The sequence below is a fragment of the Macrotis lagotis genome, chromosome 1 (genome assembly GCF_037893015.1).
Source record: "Macrotis lagotis isolate mMagLag1 chromosome 1, bilby.v1.9.chrom.fasta, whole genome shotgun sequence".
NCBI classification, from domain to species: domain Eukaryota; kingdom Metazoa; phylum Chordata; class Mammalia; order Peramelemorphia; family Peramelidae; genus Macrotis; species Macrotis lagotis.
The window spans coordinates 126,656,264-126,676,278 of NC_133658.1; the positions used below are offsets into that span (position 1 = coordinate 126,656,264).

General features: G+C 35.0%; 1 protein-coding gene across 2 annotated transcripts in view; it reads left to right on the top strand.

The window, feature by feature from the left end:
- The first annotated feature begins 15,321 nt into the window (after window positions 1-15,321).
- The window catches only part of PLEK (pleckstrin), a 38,792-nt gene continuing 34,098 nt past the window's right edge, over window positions 15,322-20,015 (top strand). Inside the window, exon 1 of one of the 2 annotated variants that reach the window (XM_074207576.1) lies at window positions 15,322-15,486. In XM_074207576.1, coding sequence (XP_074063677.1) covers window positions 15,445-15,486 — 42 coding nt within the window. In that variant the 5' untranslated portion in view covers window positions 15,322-15,444. The remainder of the gene's footprint in view (window positions 15,487-20,015) is intronic. The other variant, XM_074207555.1, reaches the window with a different exon arrangement.

Genomic DNA, 20,015 nt, shown 5'->3' on the forward strand with positions numbered 1-20,015 from the left:
AGTTCTGACTCCAGTAATCAACAGGAGACTTTAGAGAGTGGGATAACATAAATGGCATATGTGGATAGTCAGAGTAGTATGAAAGATGGCTAGGAAAATGGTGAGTCTAAAGGGTGAAGACAAGCGGGTGACACAGTGGATAGAATACCTGACGTGGAGCCAGGAAGACATCTTCATGACTTCAGATACATCCTTAGATACTTGACTGTGTGATCCTGGGTAAGTCACTTAACCATATTTGCCTCAGTTTTATCATCTATAAAATGAGCTGGAGAAGGAAAGAGCAAATCTCTCCAGTATCTTTGCCAAGAAAACTCCAAATATGAATGAATTCTTTATACATGTGAATAGATCACTATTCCCTCTTAATTTTTTCTTTTTTTGTTTTTGCACAGCAGTGGGGTTAAGTGACTTGCATAAAGTCACACAAGTAAGTATTAAAATCTGAGGTTAGAACTGAACTCAGGTTCTCCTGATTCCAGGGCTGATGCTCTATTTGCTATGCCATCTAGCTGCACCTTCCCCATTAATTTTTTTTTTTTTTAGGTTTTTACAAGGCAACAGGGTTAAGTGGCTTACCCAAAGCCACACAGCTAGGTGATTATTAAGTGTCTGAGGCTGCATTTGAACTCAGGTATTCATGACTCCAAGGCCAGTGTTCTATCCACTGTGCCACCTAGCCGCCCCCACCCCCATTAATTTTTAAGAGAATTACATTACCTTAGAATCAGGAATCACTGTGTTGTTCAATTTATGTCTGAACAAACATCTTCCCTAGCTCTGAAGCAGCCACATATTAAGGTCACAAGGAAAATAATATCATTCATCATCCCTATTTGTGGAGTTGAAAGGTAATGGAAGACTTCCCCTAAAACTTGAGGAACTCAATGATAGTCAGAGGATAAGATACATTTACTTGACTACTTTACAAGTACTTCTCAACTTTACTACTTCACTTTCATCTGTACCATCTGGGGCATGGGCATCCCCTAATTGCATGTGAACTCCCAGAAAAGCCAACCCCAGATTTGAAGTATTTTATAGGTCAGCAAGTACTCTAAATGATAACTGAGCAAGTAGTATCAAAATGAACCAATCCCTATTTGTCTTTCAAATATTTTAGGATGGTATCAATTTCTCCTTATGCCTTCTCTTTTCCAGTCTAAACATTCACCCTTTTTGAACTTTTTTTTTTTTTAGGTTTTTGCAAGGCAAATGGGGTTAAGTGGCTTGCCCAAGGCCACACAGCTAGGTAATTATTAAGTGTCTGAGACTGGATTTGAACCCAGGTACTCCTGACTCCAAGGCAGGTGCTTTATCCACTGTGCCACCTAGCTGTTCCCTTGAACTTTTTATAGTAGATATTCTTTTTTGTAATGAAATGTTATTTCATTTTCCAAATTACAAGCAAAAGTAGTTTTTCATCATTCATCTATTTGCAAGTTTATGAGTTCCCTATTTTTCTATCACCCTTCCTTCCTCCCTCCTCATGGTGGTGAACAGTCTGGTAAAGTTGTATATATACAATTGGTTTTTTAACATATTTCCATATTAGTCATGTTGTGAAAGAAGATTTAGAACTAAAGGGAAAAGGAAAAAAAAACTTGAAAAAGAAAGGGAAAATGCAAAAGAAGTTTTTAAAAAGTGAACATGGGGCAGCTAGGTGGTGCAGTGGATAGAGTACTGGCCCTGGAGTCAGGAGTACCTGATTTCAAATCTGGCCTCAGACATTTAATAATTACCTACCTGTGTGACTTTGGGCAAGCCACTAAACCCCATATGCCTTGAAAAACACTAAAAAAAAGTGAACATAGTGTGCTTTGCTTTGCACCCAGAACCCACATTTCTCTGGATATGGATGACATTGTTCATAGCAAGTTTCTTAGGATTGTCTTTGATTTCTGAACTGTTGAGAGGAGCTGTATCTATTATAGTTGATCATTTTACAATGTTGTTAATGTGTGCAATGTTGGTTCTGCTCACTTAACTCAGCATCAGTTCATACAAGTTTTTTCCCATGTTTCTCTAAAGTCCAACCACTTGTGATTTCTTATAGAATAATAATACTCTATAGCATTCATATACAATAACTTGTTCAACATTCCCCAATTGATGAACATCTCCTCAATTTTCAAATCTTTGCCTCTACAAAAAAGACCTGCTATAAATATTTTTGAACATGTGAGACTTTTCCCATTTTTTATTATTTATTATATAGACCAAGTATTAGTATTGCTGGATCAAAGGCTACTTACACTTTTATTGTTCTTTGGGCTTGCTCCAGTTTGCTCTCCAGAATGAATGGATCAGTTTACAACTCCACCAACAGTTCATTAGTATCCCTGTTTTCTCACTTGCTCTCCATCATTGATCATTTTCCTTTACTGTCATCTTAGTCAATCTGGGAGGTGTGAGGTAGTACCTCATAGTTGTTTTAATTTGAATTCCTCAAATAAAAAATATGGAACATTTTTTCATATAACTATAAATAACTTTAATTTATTCATCTGAAAACTGCCTGTTCATATCGTTTGATTATCAATTGGGGAATGTCTTGTCTTATAAATTTGATTCTGTTTTATATATAGTTTTTTTACAAGGCAATGAGGTCAAATGACTTGCCCAAGGTCACACAGCTAGCTAATTATCAAGTGTCTGAGTACTTATTTGAACTCAGATCCTCTTGACGCCACTGTACCACCTAGCTGCCCTTAATTTCTATATATTTAAAAAATGAGTCCTTTATCAAAAATATTAGCTATGAAATCTACCCCCCCAATTCTGCATTCCTTCTAATATTGGCTGCATTGGTTTTACTTGTGCAAAACCTTTTAAATTTAATATAGTTAAAATCATCCATTTTGCAGTTTATAATATTCTCTATTTCTTCTTTGTTCATAAATTTCTCCCCTTTTCATAGCTCCGACAGATAAAGTATTTCTTGTTCTCTTAATTGATCTATATGGTATCACCCTTTATGTCTAAATCTTGTACCCATTTTGACCTTATTTTGATTTAGATGTGAGATGTGGGTCTAAGTCTAGTTTTTCCCCAGACTATTTTCCCGGTGTTTCCAGGAGGTTTTGTTCAGAAGTTAGTGCCTTTGGGTTTATTAAGAAGTAGATTACTATAGTCATTTACTACTGTTTCTTTTGTATCTACACTGTTCCATGACTCTATTTCTTCACCTGTACTAAGGCAGTTTTGATGACTGTTACTTTATAATATAGTTTTAGATCTGGTACAGCTAGACCACCTTCCTTTGCATATTTTCCCATCAATTCCCTTGACATTCTTGACCTTTTGTTCCTCCAGATGAATTTTGTTACTATTTTTTCTAGCTCTGTTAAATAGATTTTTGTTAGTTTGATTGGTATGGCACTGAATATGTAATTTAATTTGAGTAGAATTATCATTTTTTATTATATTAACTTGGCCTAATCATCAGCAATTGACATTTTTTTAATTGTTTAAATCTGACTTTATTTGTATGAAAAATATTTTGTGATTGTGTTCATATGGTTTCTGGGTTTTTCTTGGAAGGTAAATTGTCAAATTTTTTTTGTTGTCTACAGTTACTTTAAATGGAATTTCTCTTTCTACTTTTTGTCCTTGGGCTTTATTGTTCATACATAGAAAGGCTAATGATTTTATATCCTACTACTTTGCTGAAGTTGTTGATTGTTTCAAGTCATTTTAAAGGACAAATGAACCCATGACTTTTGATTGCTTGTATCTGATACTAATTTGAAGCCTGTGGTTTCAGTTAACTCTTTGACTAAAATTTAGAAAAGTCCTCTAACTTCCATTTAAACCCGACGGAAACACTATACCTCCAAAACTATTTTGGGAGTTTAACAGAAAAAAAAATAGAACAAATAGGAATTATGTAGAGACTGTATCCCTCTATATCATGTATATGTATAAGTATATATATATATATATGTATATATATATATATATATATGAAATGTGTGTGTATGTGTGTGTTTACACACCTATATATACATGCACACACACCTATATATATATATATATATATGTATATCTATCCCCATTATTAATGCAGCTCACAGTCCTTTCATGTCTAAAATCTAAAAGCATTGGACTTTGTTGAAGTTCATATTTTTCTCCAATTTTAACAAGCATTTATTAAACATATGTTACTTTTCAGTTACTATGCTAAGTACTTTCCAAATATCTGATTTAATTCTTATAGCAAACCTGGGAAAGAGGTGCTATTATTACTCCCATTTTATAGATGAGGTAACTGAGAAAAACAGGCTAAATACTTGTCCATGTTCACAAAGCTAAAAACTGTCAGAAGCCAGATGCGAATGCAGATCTATTGGATTTCAAGTACAGAACTTCATCCATTTTTCTACCTGACTATCCCTAGATTTTAACTTACACATAATGTTCTTATGATTTACAAAGTACTTTATATTGATTATATCACTTAATCTTCACAATAGCCCTGTGTCATAGGTAGCATAGGTACTATCACACCCATTTTAGATGCAAGAAACTGAGATTCAGACTTGTTCATTATGTGGGAGAGAACCCTGAAGCTCAGTGAGGGGACTTGATTTCATTTGAAAGATTTCCCAGGTGAAGTTTCCGATTATAGTATCCTGATGGTCCCCTCTGCTAGATTTACTTCTGGAAATTGTACTCTGAATGGATCATATTCATAAGGTTATAAGCAACCAGGTGGTGGTGGTGCAGGGGTTAGAATATTAGAACTAGAGTAAACAAGACTCAAATTTAAATCTTGCCACGGATATTTACTAGTTGTCACTTTGTCTGTCTCAGTTTCCTTATCTGCAAAATGAGCATGATAAAGAACCAAACTCCCAGGGTTATTGTGAGGATATAATGAAATAATATTTTTAAAGTACCATATAAATACTCGCTCCCATTATTATTGGGACAGAACTGAGCTTTAATTTGGTGGTCAGGAAAAGTTTTATGTAAAATCTGTCAAGTTCTTAATCTTAATTGTACTACTTGTTCATCACTAACTGAAGGTACTTGTTTATTTCTCTATTAGCCAAGTTGATCCACAGCAGGTGTAAAGTATGAACTCTGAATTGGTTATTTACTTCCAAGAATGCCTGTAGTCATTACCTTCAGTTCCCATCTTCTGATAATTATAAATGAATGACAATCTTCAGCTGTGACTGATTGCAGTCAGTCAAATAGCTACTGCTCTCACAATCTCCCCATCAGAATGTGTCCACAGTTGTTTTTAGTGTTCTCTGGTGGGGGGGGGCTTATTGCCTTTACCAAGTTGTACTGGGGATATGCCCTAGGGCCTCTCCTGCAAAGCTGCAGTGCCCCCATGTGTTATTTCTATACCTGATATAGCTTGGTTAGACTGTTAAAATGAGAAGGAACCTCAGATATCTTCAAGTCTTCCAATATACCTTATTTTACAGATAGGGAAACAGAAGCACAGGGAGGTGAAATGAATTATTTTGGATCATGCAGGCAGATCACAGTAGATCTGGAACTGGAACCCAGGTACCCTGATTCCCCAGCCAGTATTCATTTTATTATAGGTATGCTACCTCTTTAATATCAGTAGGACTTTCAAATCAAATGAGACATTAATTTGTAATTATGATGATGATGATTCTGTGTGGTGACATTCTTGCTTGGAAGTACAGAAGTGAGGATAACTAATCTATCACTCCAATTTATCAGGATAGCAATGCTTTAAGTCTCAAGTCACTAGAGATTAATTGAAACTTAAAGAATCATAATACTTTTGTTACTAGTTAACCATTATGTATGGGTTTCTTTTCATACAAATAGCAGTAAATAGAAGACTTGATCCCTGTCAACAAGGAATTGACTCAAGAACAAAGGATAAAAGTTGATATGAATACTTCTCAAGATCAGTGATTTCACTTATAGCATTTGATGTATTCTTATTCACATATGAATGCTTAAACCAGTTTGAATTTTGAGCTACTTCAGGAGTCACCATGGCTAACAAACTTCAATATTTTTATTATTACTGGCCAGACAGAAGACACTTTAAAAGTTCAAAGCAAAACATATTTAGCCAAGTAGCATAGAAAATAGAGGATCAAATAAAGCTTCCCATCACACTTTCCCACAGGTGATCACATAATATCAGGGAAGAATGCTCATATATAGAACATGTGTAACCAGGGAACAAACAGGAAAATCTTTTATCTAAGGCATAAATGTAATCAAGGAACACATGTGAAGGAATACACACCAAGAATCCATGACCAGGGCTACTCACATCTCTGATGGTCTAGAACTGCTGGTATACTCTGGTGATGTCAGTTCAATCCTTTCTGGTGAGCATTATGTCTTTGCTCTTTGTTGGGACTATTACCCCTAGGTGTCATCTCTCTCTCTCACATCAGATTAACCCTTCTGATTGCTCTGGTCATTTAGAAACTGCTACTTTTTTCATGGTTTTTAATTTAAATTTTTTTTTTTTGCAAAGCAATGGAGTCAAGAGTCTTGCCCATAGTCACATAGTTAAGTAAGTATTAGGTGTTTGAGGTTGGATCTGAACTCAGCTCCTCCAGACTTAGGGCTGGGGCTCTATCCATTATGCCACTAGTTACCCCAATGGTTTTTATTCTTGAAAGTCATCAGCTGGATCTTTGTTCCCATCTTACTAAGGTAGTGGTATTAGTGTAGAAATGGGGGCCATTAAAATGTATGTAAGGAATTCATTTTAGGCTACTAAATGACAAAGTTTTGAAATGTGATATTATTTGTTTTATTGTATTTTTATATATTTTGCTATTTATTGCTATTTCTTGATTACATTTTAATTTGGGTTGGCTCTACTTGGAAGGGATGTAGGCTGCATGTAGTCTGTAGGTTACATATTTGACACCTCTCTATTAATGTACTCAATAAAGATTTTCCTTAATAAAACAGAATAAGAACTTTTAGTGCAAAGCCTTTGGGGCTATGAGTCACCATATCTAGTCAAAGGTAACCAACAAAAATTAGCCCACTGTACTAAGACTAAACCTATTTTCTTGACCATACCTGCCTGGCACTGATCTGAAATCTGTTATCTCAGATAATTATTGGATTTATGATTAGTAAAGTCCTTGTAATTCCCATTTAATCCCCAATGAGGATCTGGGCTCTCCAAAACACTTTCAGGGGCACTGGAAAAACAATAACTCACAGAAGTTATATAGAGGTTGTCTCCCTTAACATCAATGTGTATAGTTCCAATACTGATGGTGATTACAATCCCTAGATATGTAGAACAGAAAAAAGCAAAACCCTCTCATTATCTTATGACCAAACTTCTATGGATGAATCTCTCCAAGTTTATCTAGACTGATTCTTGGACTGTTAAGTGCAGAACCATAGAGTTTGTTCTAAAGTACTAAAGTTTTAGTGTTCTGCTAACTAATAATATCCTTTGAGAATTCAGGGTCACCTGTGCACCACAATGGAGGGCTTCAGGAAAAGATGGGAGGATCATACACACACATGCACACACACACACACACACACACACACACACACAAAACTGCAGACTATATTCACAAGCTGAACAATTATTGGAATAGTTGGAGATAGAATGAGTTCAGCAATTGAGGGGAAGCAGTACATTAATAGAGACAGGACTAAATTGAAGTCTGAGGAGATTTTCATTCAAATTCTGCTGTAGACACTTCTTAGATCTACAAACTTGGGTTGTTCTCTCAGTTTTCAAATCTGCAAAATGGAGTTAAGACCTATAATGTTTATTCCACAGGATTGTAGTGAAAAACAAATAAGATCATATAGGTAAGATGACACATAAATTTTAGTTAATGTCATTATAATTTTTGTTGTTAACTAATGGAGGTCTCTAGAGTTGAATTTTTAGCATAAAGGCAGATGGCACAGCTAGGTAAGGAATTTCTAAGGTTGAATTTAGAGATAGAAAGTGTTATTCTTTAAGACTATTAATAATCACTCTGTAGAAATATTTAATAAAAATGACTGACTGATTTATTCATTTAAAAATTGATACAATAAATTAAGATTAATTTAAAAAGAATAAAAACCATTTATTAATTGCTTATTATATGCAAGGCATTGTGTTATGCTATGTGAATACAAAAACAAGCAAGCAGGTCTGACACTTTCATCCAAGAGCTGCCATTCTAAAAAGGAAAGACAACAACCAAAAAAGGGATCTAGAGGTAAAACTTGGGATGGGAGGGAAGAAGGATAAGAGCATAGTAACATAACTTGAGGGTTGTCAGGAAGTGCATAGGAAGTTGAGGACCAAGTCAGATAAAGTAAAAACTCCTCAGTCAGAGCCCAGGATTATAGAGTGTGACAAGAGCAGTCACAATGTTTGGTTTTGTTCCTCTTTTTGTGTTATCTTTGTGGTATGTGGGAGTGTCTAGGTCTATTTTAATCAGGGGTTAAGACTTCTGATACTCCAAAGGCTCCACAGAATGCACCATAATTCGTGAAAGAAATATGTGGTCAGATCCAGTCAAGCTCTATCCTGTCATTAGGATTAGATGAGTTTAGTGCTGATTTCCCATTCCAAGAGAAGGCTCTCATGATCATCACCTTGGAACACATATAAAACACATACTTACCTTCTTCTGAACATTTGACTTCATTATATAATATTCATAAACAATTCCTTTTACAAAGCTTGAAATTGATGAATTCTTGGTTAAAAATGACCATGATCATTAAAATGAGGAACTTCCTTGTTGTCTCCTTCCCTGCCCCCTTGGCTCTCAATTTATTCTTAAGAATTGGTATTCTTGGGGTGGCTAGGTGGTACAGTGGATAGAGCACTGATCTTGGAGTCAGGAGTACCTGAGTTCAAATCTGGCCTCAGACATTTAATAATTACCTACCTGTGTGACTTTGGGCAAGCTACTTAACCCCATATGCCTTGCAAAAAAAAGAATTAGTATTCTTCTAAGGTTAAAGTACTAGCATTAGTCTGTGGGTAAACCAACTCCCCACTGGGAGTAGATTCTATAATAATCTACTCCTTACTTAATTCAGCATTTATTTGTCATATAGAAAAATCCCCATTCACTGTACAGTATTTATCTTTGTTACAGGGAAAACTGAATCTGGTGGCTTGCTTGAGTTCAGGAGTTTTGAGCTGCAGTAGAGATAAAGCTTTATGTCCTAATTCTGATGACATCAAGCTGAGCCAGAGAGAGCCTGGTTGTCTAGAAGAGCTGAATGGCCCATCAGAAAACAGTAGTCAGAGCTTCTGTTTTGATCAGCAGGAATGAGAGGAAAAGGAGTAAAAAAGGAGAAGGAGAAGATGGAGGAGTAGAAGTTATTTTCACTTATTAATGAACTTATTTTCTGAACTTTATGTCAATTTTTTTGGACCTTAGAACACTTTACCATAGAAATAATAATATATGGAGTGGTCAGGTACCAAGCTAGCTTATAATAGCCCATGTTTAGTATAATGAAACTTAAAAACCATGTTTGCAATAAAAAGGAAATGTACAGTAGAAAGCAATATCATTGTAATGTTCCAAGGTGGTATTATTAAACTGCTAAGGTGAATTTGTCTTTTTCAAAAATACTTTGTTTCAGAAAACTTTTTATATTGTTATATTTCATATTTTATAGAAATACTTATTGAATTTATTATTCAATATAAATCAGTTTTATATTTTAGAAACTGTATCCCTTCCCTTAGGAATAAAAATATCTCTCCTCTCTTTCCTCTCCTTTCTAGCTCTATTCCTACCACCCTAGGAGAGGCTTTCAGCACCATTTACCTAGCATAACAATGTAGCGTCCTATTAAGATTTCCTGCCTCTGCTTTCTCCCTAAACCAAACCAAAACATTATTCACACTTACCAGAGTAATCTTTTTTATGTATAATTGCAAAAATGCCACACATACTCTCAAAACCCTCCAAATAATTATAGCAATAACTCCGAGATAGCAAGATATAGAGACAGAATCTCACATTCATTTGATTTAGGTTTTTTGATAGTATATGTGTCATCTGAAGGACAAAGGATATTGAAGAGGTAAAGTATGTTGTCCAGAATATCTCACTATTATCCAGGTATCAAAATACATCATAGTCTCAGTAGAACAATGGATGGCACCCTAGATCTGGAATTCTCCATTGTCACACAGCTAGTAATTATCTAAGACAACATTTGAACTCAGACCATTCTGATTCCAGGCCTAGCACTCTAACCACTGAGCCACTTAGCTATGTCTAAGGTCAGATAGGTTGGTACAATGGATAGAGCACCAGCCCTGAATTCAAATTTGGTCTCAGACATTTACTGATTGTGTGACTTTGGACAAGTCACTTAACCTTATTGCCTCACATCTAGGGCTATGTCCAGTCATCCTAGTTCATATATAGCCACTGGACCCAGATGACTCTGGAGGAGAAAGTAACTTAGCACAGCAAGCACCACCTTCATTAAATCTAATTCACCTGCATGTCATGGCATCACCTCCCTGATGTCATTTTCTTCTTTGAAAATGCACAACAGGGGCGGCTAGGTGGTGTAGTGGATAAAGCACCGGCCCTGGAGTCAGGAGTACCTGGGTTCAAATCCGGTCTCAGACACTTAATAATTACCTAGCTGCATGGCCTTGGGCAAGCCACTTAACCCCGTTTGCCTTGCAAAAAAAACCCTAAAAAAAAGACCCCCCCAAAAAAAAGAGAATGCACAACAAACATCAGACCTGGAATTAGGAAGTCCTGGGCTCAAATCTGTCTTCAGACTCTTACTAGAAGTATGATCATGGGCAAGTCACTTTATTTTTATCTACCTCTGTTTCTTCAACCATAAAATGGGGATAATAATAAAATTTACTTTCCAAGGTTGTTATGAATATTGAACAAGATTTTGAAAAGCACTTAGCTGCCTTCACACACTTACTCTTACTAGACTTTACACTCTTATTTCACATTCTTACTATATGATCCTGGGCAAGTCACTTTATCTCTACTTACTTCACAATTTTCCTGTGTTCAAGGCTATTTCCCTAATCCCCCATACCACAGAGCCTCTCAGATGACATTGCTATCAAATCTGCAGATGACACTTTGTATTTCTATTTGCAAAGATGATACTTTTCAGATTCTTACCTGGACAGATTGTTTTGTTTGCATCCTGGGAACTTTGAGATGGAAAGTAATGAATGTTGTATCACTCCATATCTTATATTAATTGCTAGTGTTTATATTGAACTTTAAGGTTTGCAAAAATGTTTTACAAACATTATCTTATTTGATCCACATGACAACCTTAGCACATAGGTGCTATTGTTATTCACATTTTATGGATGAGAAAACTGAGGCAAAGAGAGGTTAAATGATTTGCCCAGGGTTATCTAGCTAGTAGTGTCTCAGGTGGAGGTTAAACATAGGTCTTGTTTCTAAATCCAATGCTCTATTCACTGAGCCACTTTGGACTAATGATACATAGGACTAATGTTTGAATGTTATTTTGAATTTTTCTAATGTAACAACTATTTACTTAAATGATGTAATGGTTTGAGTTACTGAAAAGTTATTGGATCTGAAATAAATAGAAGTGGCTGATGGGGGTGGGGAGATGGGTAAAATCAATGACTGCAAAGGAAAGATCTATTCTTAGATTGGGTTCACTCCTCCACGTAACAAGGAAGGAGTAGAGAGCTGGATGATTGATAGTTTCTTTGCCTCAAGTTTCTGACTGCTAATAAGATAGTGGTCACTTGTGGGTATACACAAATGAACTTAATTATGAATAATATATATATTCAAATAATATATTCAGTGATGAGGGCATGGAAGCTAATATATAATACAAGCCAATAATACCTATGACTTTTTCCCTTTTCTCTTTTCTCTCTCTCCTTTTTTATTTAGTCAAAAAAAGCAAGAATATTTGACTAGAAGGTAAAAACTGTTTTTTGCTTTCTCATGGTATCCTCAGAACATTGAACAATTGCTTTGGGGAATACTTAATAGATGCTTGATTAATAATATATATATATATATATATACTTATGCATATATACAAATATATGTATACATACAAATACTTATTAAAGTTATATATACTTACATATCTTGAATACTGATACTTTCATTCTGTTGTGCACTCTAGTCAAATTTGCATTGTTACTTACGATCATTGTTGCCATCAGGGCATCTGACCCTTTTCAGTCCAGAAATTCTGATTTTATGCATGAGAAAAAGTAGGTTTTCCTTAGGGAATCACAAGAAAGATAGAAAGATTTTTCTAAAGATTTGGAAAGGATTTCCACTTTTCATAGCTTTAATAATTAAAGATATGTGTCCTTAATTTTGTCTACTTTAATTTGTGATTTTCTTTTTCCTTCTGTACAACTTCTGTACTTGTACTTGTTGATCATGACTCTTGTCATAAGAAATGGAATGAAGATGGAAACAAAATTTTTCTGAAGAAGAGAATTAAAGGGGGCAGCTAGGTGGCGCAGTGGATAGAGCACTGGCCCTGGAGTCAGGGGGACCTGAGTTCAAATCCAGTCTCAGACACTTAATTATCTATCTGTGTGGCCCTGGGCAAGCCACTTAACCCCATTTGCCTTGCAAAAAAAAAACCCTTAAAAAGAAGAGAATTAAAGGACAAAAGAATGTGTATATAATATATATATATATATATATATATATATATATATACATACACATATATGTATATGAGAAATAGATTGCCTCAGGCAAATATGAAATGAGTCATGGACTGAATTCTAAAACTGGTAAATCTGGGAGTCCTTTAATTTTCCTGAGACTCAATATATTTTTCTGCAAAATAGGTATATATAAGAAACTTAACCATTCATTATTAAAATATGAGCAATGATAATAATGATGATGATGATGATGATAAAAAAGGAAAAGTATAGTCTGTATGACTTTTTTGATGGGGATAAAAGGGGAAAAATGAAGGAAAGAAGCCAGCATTTACTATGTTCTTATTAAGTGTCAGGAGCTTTAAAAATATTATCTCTTTTGATTTTCAAAACATTCCTTTAAGGTAGGTGCTATCCTTATTTTACAGTTGTGGAAACTGAATTGGACAGAATTATACAGCTACTAAATACTTAATCAGGATTTGAACTCAGATCTTTCTGACTCCAGGACTTAGACACTATCCACAGAAGCACTTAGCCACTTAACTGCCTAGCTGTTAGGAGACTGAATCAGACAGTTCTTTATTCCTGACACTAGGTGGTGCCATTTGGTTCAGAGAGGCTTGATAGCTGTCCAGAGAAATCACAGCAAACTATCTAGAACAGGTAGTATGAAACAGTTCTTGATGAATGTGGAACAATCTCCTGTCTTGTTTTTGTAATTTAGGCAGTAACCACACATTAAAGGTATGTGAAGAAAATAAATAGAATATCATTTTGGTGAGTAACTTGTACTCAGGTCTGATTGAAATGGAAAGTGTGTGAAAGGGAGTAATCTGTAGTTAAGTGGAAATCTCTAATGGGTGGTAGAGGATGGGTGGGATTGGAATTAAAATCAAGCTAAGATTTTGTATTTTCTCCTATAAGCAGAAGGGATATACTGAAGATTGATTTTAGCAGAGTGGTAGCATGGGTAAAGTATATGTTTTAAGAATATCAATTGGGCAGTTGTGTGGAGGATGGATTGTAGAGGGCAGATCCTGAAAGCAGGAAGACCAATTATGAGATAATTGCAATAATCTAGGAGAAAGGTGGTTAGGACCTGAATTGGAGTAGAAACTATGTGAAAGAAAAGAAAGGGGAATATAAGAAAACTTTTGTAAGTAGGATTAATAAGACTTGGCAACTGGTTGTATAAGAGAGGTGATGATGCATTTGAGTTGTGGCAGGTGGAAGGATGGTGTTATTATCAACAGAAATGAAGAAGTTTGAAGTAAAGATGGGTTTTTGTGGAATATACAATGAATTAAACTTTAGATATATAGAATCTTGGATTTCTTTAGGATATCCAGGTAAAGAGGTGCAGTTGGCAGTAGTTAAAATAAGACGAGATAACCATTTTTGAGAATACATAGAGGAATAAAGCAAGAGGGTTTAGAACAGCATTGGGAGTAAGCCCACAGTGGTTAAACAGGCAGGAAGAGAATCAAGAGTGAGCTGTGTCACAGAAGCTAGAAAGGAAAGAGTATCCATTAGGAAATGGTTGACAGTGACCAGTCTGTTCTATCTGGTCCCATGTATCAGCCCAAGGAGGACTTTGAAAAATATCTATAAGATTCAGTGACCACTATCTCTTGTGGCAGCAGCTAGCCAGAAGGGAATTACAATTACAGAATTTCCGAGCTGTAATGAACCTCAGCAGCCATCTAGTCCAATTCATATCCAAAAGAAAGTCCTATGATAATATACTGATCAAGTCACCCTGTGCTTGAGGGCCTCTAAGAAGAGACAAGCCACCACCCTTAAGGCAGTCTATTTCACTTTCTCATACCTTTAATTATTAGGGTGTTTTTCCTGATATTAAGTCCTAGTGTACTGCTTTTCAATTTCCACCATAGCTCCTTATTGTGCCTTCTGGGGCCAAACAGATTAAGTCTAATTCTTCTAGTCTTTTAAATACCTGAAGGTACCCATCACGCTATTACTGCACTCCATTGAATCCTTTCTCTTTTCCAGGATAGCTGTGTCTATTTCTTTCAACCTATCCTTAAATGACATTGAATTAAGGTCTTTCATCTCCCTAGTTGCCCTCTTTAGGACAACCTCCAGAAATAGAAGTTTTCTGAAGAAAGCCTCTTACACAAGTTCTATCTTTGCTGGCTCTAAAGAAAACAGGGGAACAGGGAGAGAAATATTCAGAGAGAAAAATTCGGAGAACAAAGAGGAAAAATTCAGTTCTGTGACTGGTTCCAATAGTTGTTGATATTTTTTATTTAAGATCATTTTTGAAAAAGGTAATCTTTAGATAAAACATACTTTCCATAAAGTAGAATATTATTTTCCTTTTCAATTCATACATATAGGAAACTTTTGTGCTTCTTGGAATTTTTGTTAAAATTCTGGATTTTCCACCAATTACTTTCAAACACCAACATTTCCTTTAAGAGAAGCCTTCCTTTTTTTCCTTTTCTTGCCCCTGATTTTTTTTTTTAATAATTCCCACTACCCCTGGAAAAATACTCTTTCCTTTTTTGTGATATACAAGCAAATTTTACCACAAGTTTTCTGTTAATATCACTGGAGTCCCCCAAATTTGCAAAGCAAGAGGATGGTTTGGCACCCTAGTTCCCTATTCTTTTTTTTAATATCAGCAAAGAGAGACCGGATGTGTTCATGTGATTGACAGAGAGGGGAACTTGTGAAAGTGACTATGCTATACAAAAATAAATCCATAACTCGCTTGGACTTCTAGATGAGGTAGAACTGCAGAGGCAATTGACTCTTAGAAGCATCTGGTAGACATGGAACCAAAGAAAATCAGGGAAGGTTACCTTGTGAAAAAGGTAGGTGCCAGCAACTGCCTGAAAAGACACTCCATGATTCCAAGCTATTGAGAGACCAAATTGGGGAGGTGTCTGTGTTAGTTTTTATTTCTTATTCTCTCTCTTTCTCTTGTAATTTTCATTGTCCTGAACTAGGGGTGTAGGGGATCTCTTGGCATATGAATTTTCTCCATTGATATAGATTACTTGTTTGTAAAATTCCATTTCTGACACTTAAAGAGGCAATTAGGAATGACTGCTTTTAACAATGTTTAAGGATAAACATTCTAGCATCTTAGTTTGTTGAAGGCAGAACCATTATTCACATTAAAACTACTCAGACTGCATGTTCAGGTTTTCAGTTTTAAAATGCCATTTAATTTTTTTCAATACATGTAAAATAAATTTAAACATTCATTTAAAAATATACAGCATCTGTAGGTTCATTCTTGAAACTTTTTAAAAAGTATTTTTTTGGAGGGAGGAGATAAAGTGAATAGGGTGGAGAATGAAAACAAAATGATTACTGATAAAGATAGTGATAATCTACTCTCTTAGGATCTTATTATTGATATGTTTATATAATAACAACATAATTTAAAAATTTTCTGTTTTAGAGCTTAAATCTGGTCTCTGTTACTTAGAATCTGTGTGAACTTGGGCACATTGCTTAGCTTCTCTGAATCTCATTTTTTCTAATATATAAAATAATAAGGCTGAATTAAATAATCTCTGAGATTTCTTCTAACACTGTCTTGTAAGTCTATAATCTTTCAACCAACAGTTCCTATATCTGTGAGGTAGCAGAAGTTTCATTTTGCAGATTAGAAACCTGTGCTACCAAGAAAGAGATGATTTCCCCAAATATATGTTAACTAACTGTGATGGAGCTTGGAAAGACCATCTACCATTAGCCTTTTTATCCCCAGAGTCATTCTGAAACTCTCTTACCAAAATGTGGAGTTTACTGGCAGAGCTGAGTTTAGTTTGCATTCTGTAAAAAATACTTTTATAAACAGAAAGGCAAATAATGTCATTTTTTAAGGTTTTTGCAAGCCAAATGGGGTTAAATGGCTTGCCCAAGGCCACACAGCTAGGTAATTATTAAGTGTCTGACCGGATTTGAACTCAGGTATTCCTGACTCCAGGGCCAATGCTTTATCCACTGCGCCACCTAGCCACCCCAATAATGTCCTTTTAAGTGAGGTCAGTGTTCCACTGTGCTAAAAGAAAAAGGAGATTCTATGTCATTAATTTAGTTCATATTTTGCCTGAGGTGGTCTGTATGTAGGAGATATTTCACTGCCCAACTGCCTCTGTTTTGAGTAATAGAATTGTAGACCTGAAAAGGATTATAGAGATCATTTAGAATATTAGATAAATCTCTCCATTCCATAGATATGATAGTTGAAACCCAGAAAAACAAAATGACTTATTCAAAGTCACACAGTAAATTAGAAACAGAACCAAAATAAAAATCCAGGTTTCCTGATTTTAAAGTCAGTTTTCATTGTAGCACAGGCCTTTATAAACATGTTCTAATTTAGTTCACAGAGGTGGCACTGTCCTAGGTCCTACCTAGTTAATAGTTACAAAACCCTGGGTGCTGATGAATGAATGATATTATTGTGCTAGCAAGGCAGATCTTGGAACACTCCTAAATAAAACTAAATGCCCACTTGTCTTTCGAAATGACAGGAAACATCTCTTGTAGATGGCAGTAATGATTGTATGTCTTTTTTTTTCATTCTTGTGTACATAGGGAAAGAGGCAATGACAGGTAATGGACTGAGAACTTGACTTTGAGCTATTGTTGAGTCATTTCAATCATATCTGATTGTCTGTGACTCTTCATGACTCTGGTAAAGATACTAAAATAGTTTTTCATTTCCTTCTCCAGTTCATTTTATAGATGAGGAAACTGAGTCAAAAAAGTCAAGTGATTTGTCTAGCTAGTAAGTATCTTAGATTGTTTTTGAACTTGGATTGGCACTTTATCCACTGTATCATTTAGTTTCCTGAGATCTGGGGTTGAGATCTGAGTTTAAATTCCATTTCTGACATTCACTAGTTATATTACCCTGAAAAATCTGTGTGCCTCAGGCAACTCTCAAGGACATAATTCTAAATGAGAGAGGAGTTCCTCATGATGATGAAATAATGGAGGCTTCCATTTTCATGTAAACATATCAACTAACTTTTGAGAGGCTTAGGAACTGCCTTTTTTTTAAAGCTTCTCTATAAGGGGAACTAAAAAAGAATCAGTGATTATGAAATTGTTGTCATTAGAGAAAAATATTGGGCCATTAACTTAAAAAACAGGTTAATCTATAAATCTATAAAACATAGTTCATATGAAAATGGAAGAGCATATTCTTTTTGCTATGCTGCTAAGGAATAATGTATTTTATAGATATTGAACTTGGATTAAAAAAATCAAAACAATACAAATAAACCTCCTATTGTGGTCCATAGTTCCAATCTTCAAAAAGTACCTAAGAGTAATAAAACTGGAACCCATCTCTTGGGATTTAGAGATGGAAATTACTTTAGAAATAATTTCATCCAGTCCTCTCATTTTATTTTCATTACATTTAGGTCCATTCTCAAGATCATTCAGGTAGAAAATAGTAGAGAATAGATATAAGTCCAGATGTTCTGATACTAAATTAATATTAACACTGTTTACCTCTTCTCATGATTTAGGATCATATAAACTTCCTTACTAGTGTAAGGAGTTCCCCCAATTTTATTTTGTATTTCTTGGAATCTGTACTCATTTCTTAGAAATGTTTAATGAGAATCTTCCTGATTAACCCTGAAGAGAAACAGTTTTCAATTTCCTCTTCCTCCTCCCTTCTCCTCCTTTTCTTCTTCTTCCTTCTAAGCAGCAATATGGCATGATGGATAGAGCTCTTGACTTGGAGTTATGAAGACCTGAGTTCAAATCTTGTTTCAAGTACTTCCTAGGTATATGAGCCTGTGTAAAACAAAAGTTGACTATATGGTCTTTAAGGTCTTAATCTTTGATTCTACAACTTTTGTTGTACTTGTACATTTGTCATTCTCTGACAACATTTTAATTATTTCCTTCAATTTACATTTTTCCTTTTTGAAGATAACTTGTATTTATGCAATACAATAAGGGAAGATGGAAAGGATAGTTTTTTGATTTTGTTTATGAGAGAGCATACCCATCTAGTTACCCATCTAGTTTCTAAGCTCTGAATCTCCAGGACTTCCTGTAAAGAGTCTGGGAAAAGTAAATTTTGCATGTAAGTCAGAGGAATGGAGGCACACCAGGAGAAGTTTGTTGATTACAACATCATTGACAATTTTGTTTTCTGTTTTATTTCTGTACGAAGTATTTCCTTCTCATTTTGAAGCTCAGTTCCCTTATTGCTGTTGCCTGATGGTGTTTCTGGGAAGGAGAGCAAGCATATCATTTTGTTATTTAGAGCTTTCTGATCAATAATTTGCATTCTCATCTCTTGTGATTTAAACTTTACCTATCCAATCTAGCCAATGAAGAAGACCCAATGAAATCTCAATCTGACATATTGAGAGCCTTTTCCAGGCTTTGGCAAATATGCAAAGTAGATGAAATTTATCTCTATTTTGTATAGCCTAACCTTTCTACATAATTTCCCTTTATAGTTTCTCCAGCTTTCCTCAGTACTCACCTTTCTTTTGCTTGGCCTCTCTCCTTCAGATCCTTAGTTCTGTCCCTCCTATTAGAACTTGTAACCAGAAAAGGATCTCCAGTTGAGTGAAAAACCTGGTAAAAGGAAATTCAGCTGTCAAGAGAAAGAATTATTTTGTGAAAAATGGAGACTTTTTCAATGCTACTAAACTTATACTATGAAGATAGTCATTATTCTCACTATTCCTATGTCTGAACCTGTTTGTAATTATAAAAGAGATAAGAAATCATAGGTGATAAATTATTATGCAACCACAAAGTCTTTATCCCAAATTTCTTGTTTATTAGTCATTGGGGAACTGGTAATTATCTTATTGGCTAAGAAGTAAGTGAAAGATAATACCTCCATTTATATTTTATATTAATATAGGGAAAAAGGGGGGGGGAGATAGAGACAGAGAGACTGAAACAGAGAAACAGAAGTAGTAGAGAGTCTGAAGTAGAGTGAGAGTTAACTCTTTTTTTTTTTCTGCTTCCCACCCCTGGAACTCATACAACTTCTATCATGTGTATTAGTTTCAGAGGATAATGAAATATAGAAAGTGTACTAGAGATCATTAATGAAATACCTTCATTTTACAGTTGTGGAAACTGAGATACAAACACAAGGGGATTTGTCCAAAGTGACACAGTAACTTAGTGTCAAAACCAGAACAAGAATGCAAGTCTCATATTCATATGAAACCTAGACTTTCTTTCTACTGTATCTTATATATATATTATCTAGATTATAACTTACTATTCCTATAGTCATTTTTTTGGATCAACTTCAGTGAAAACACTTATAATATCAAAGAGAGACCTTAGACTTTAGCTAGACACATATTTCCAAACACTAAGTATTTTT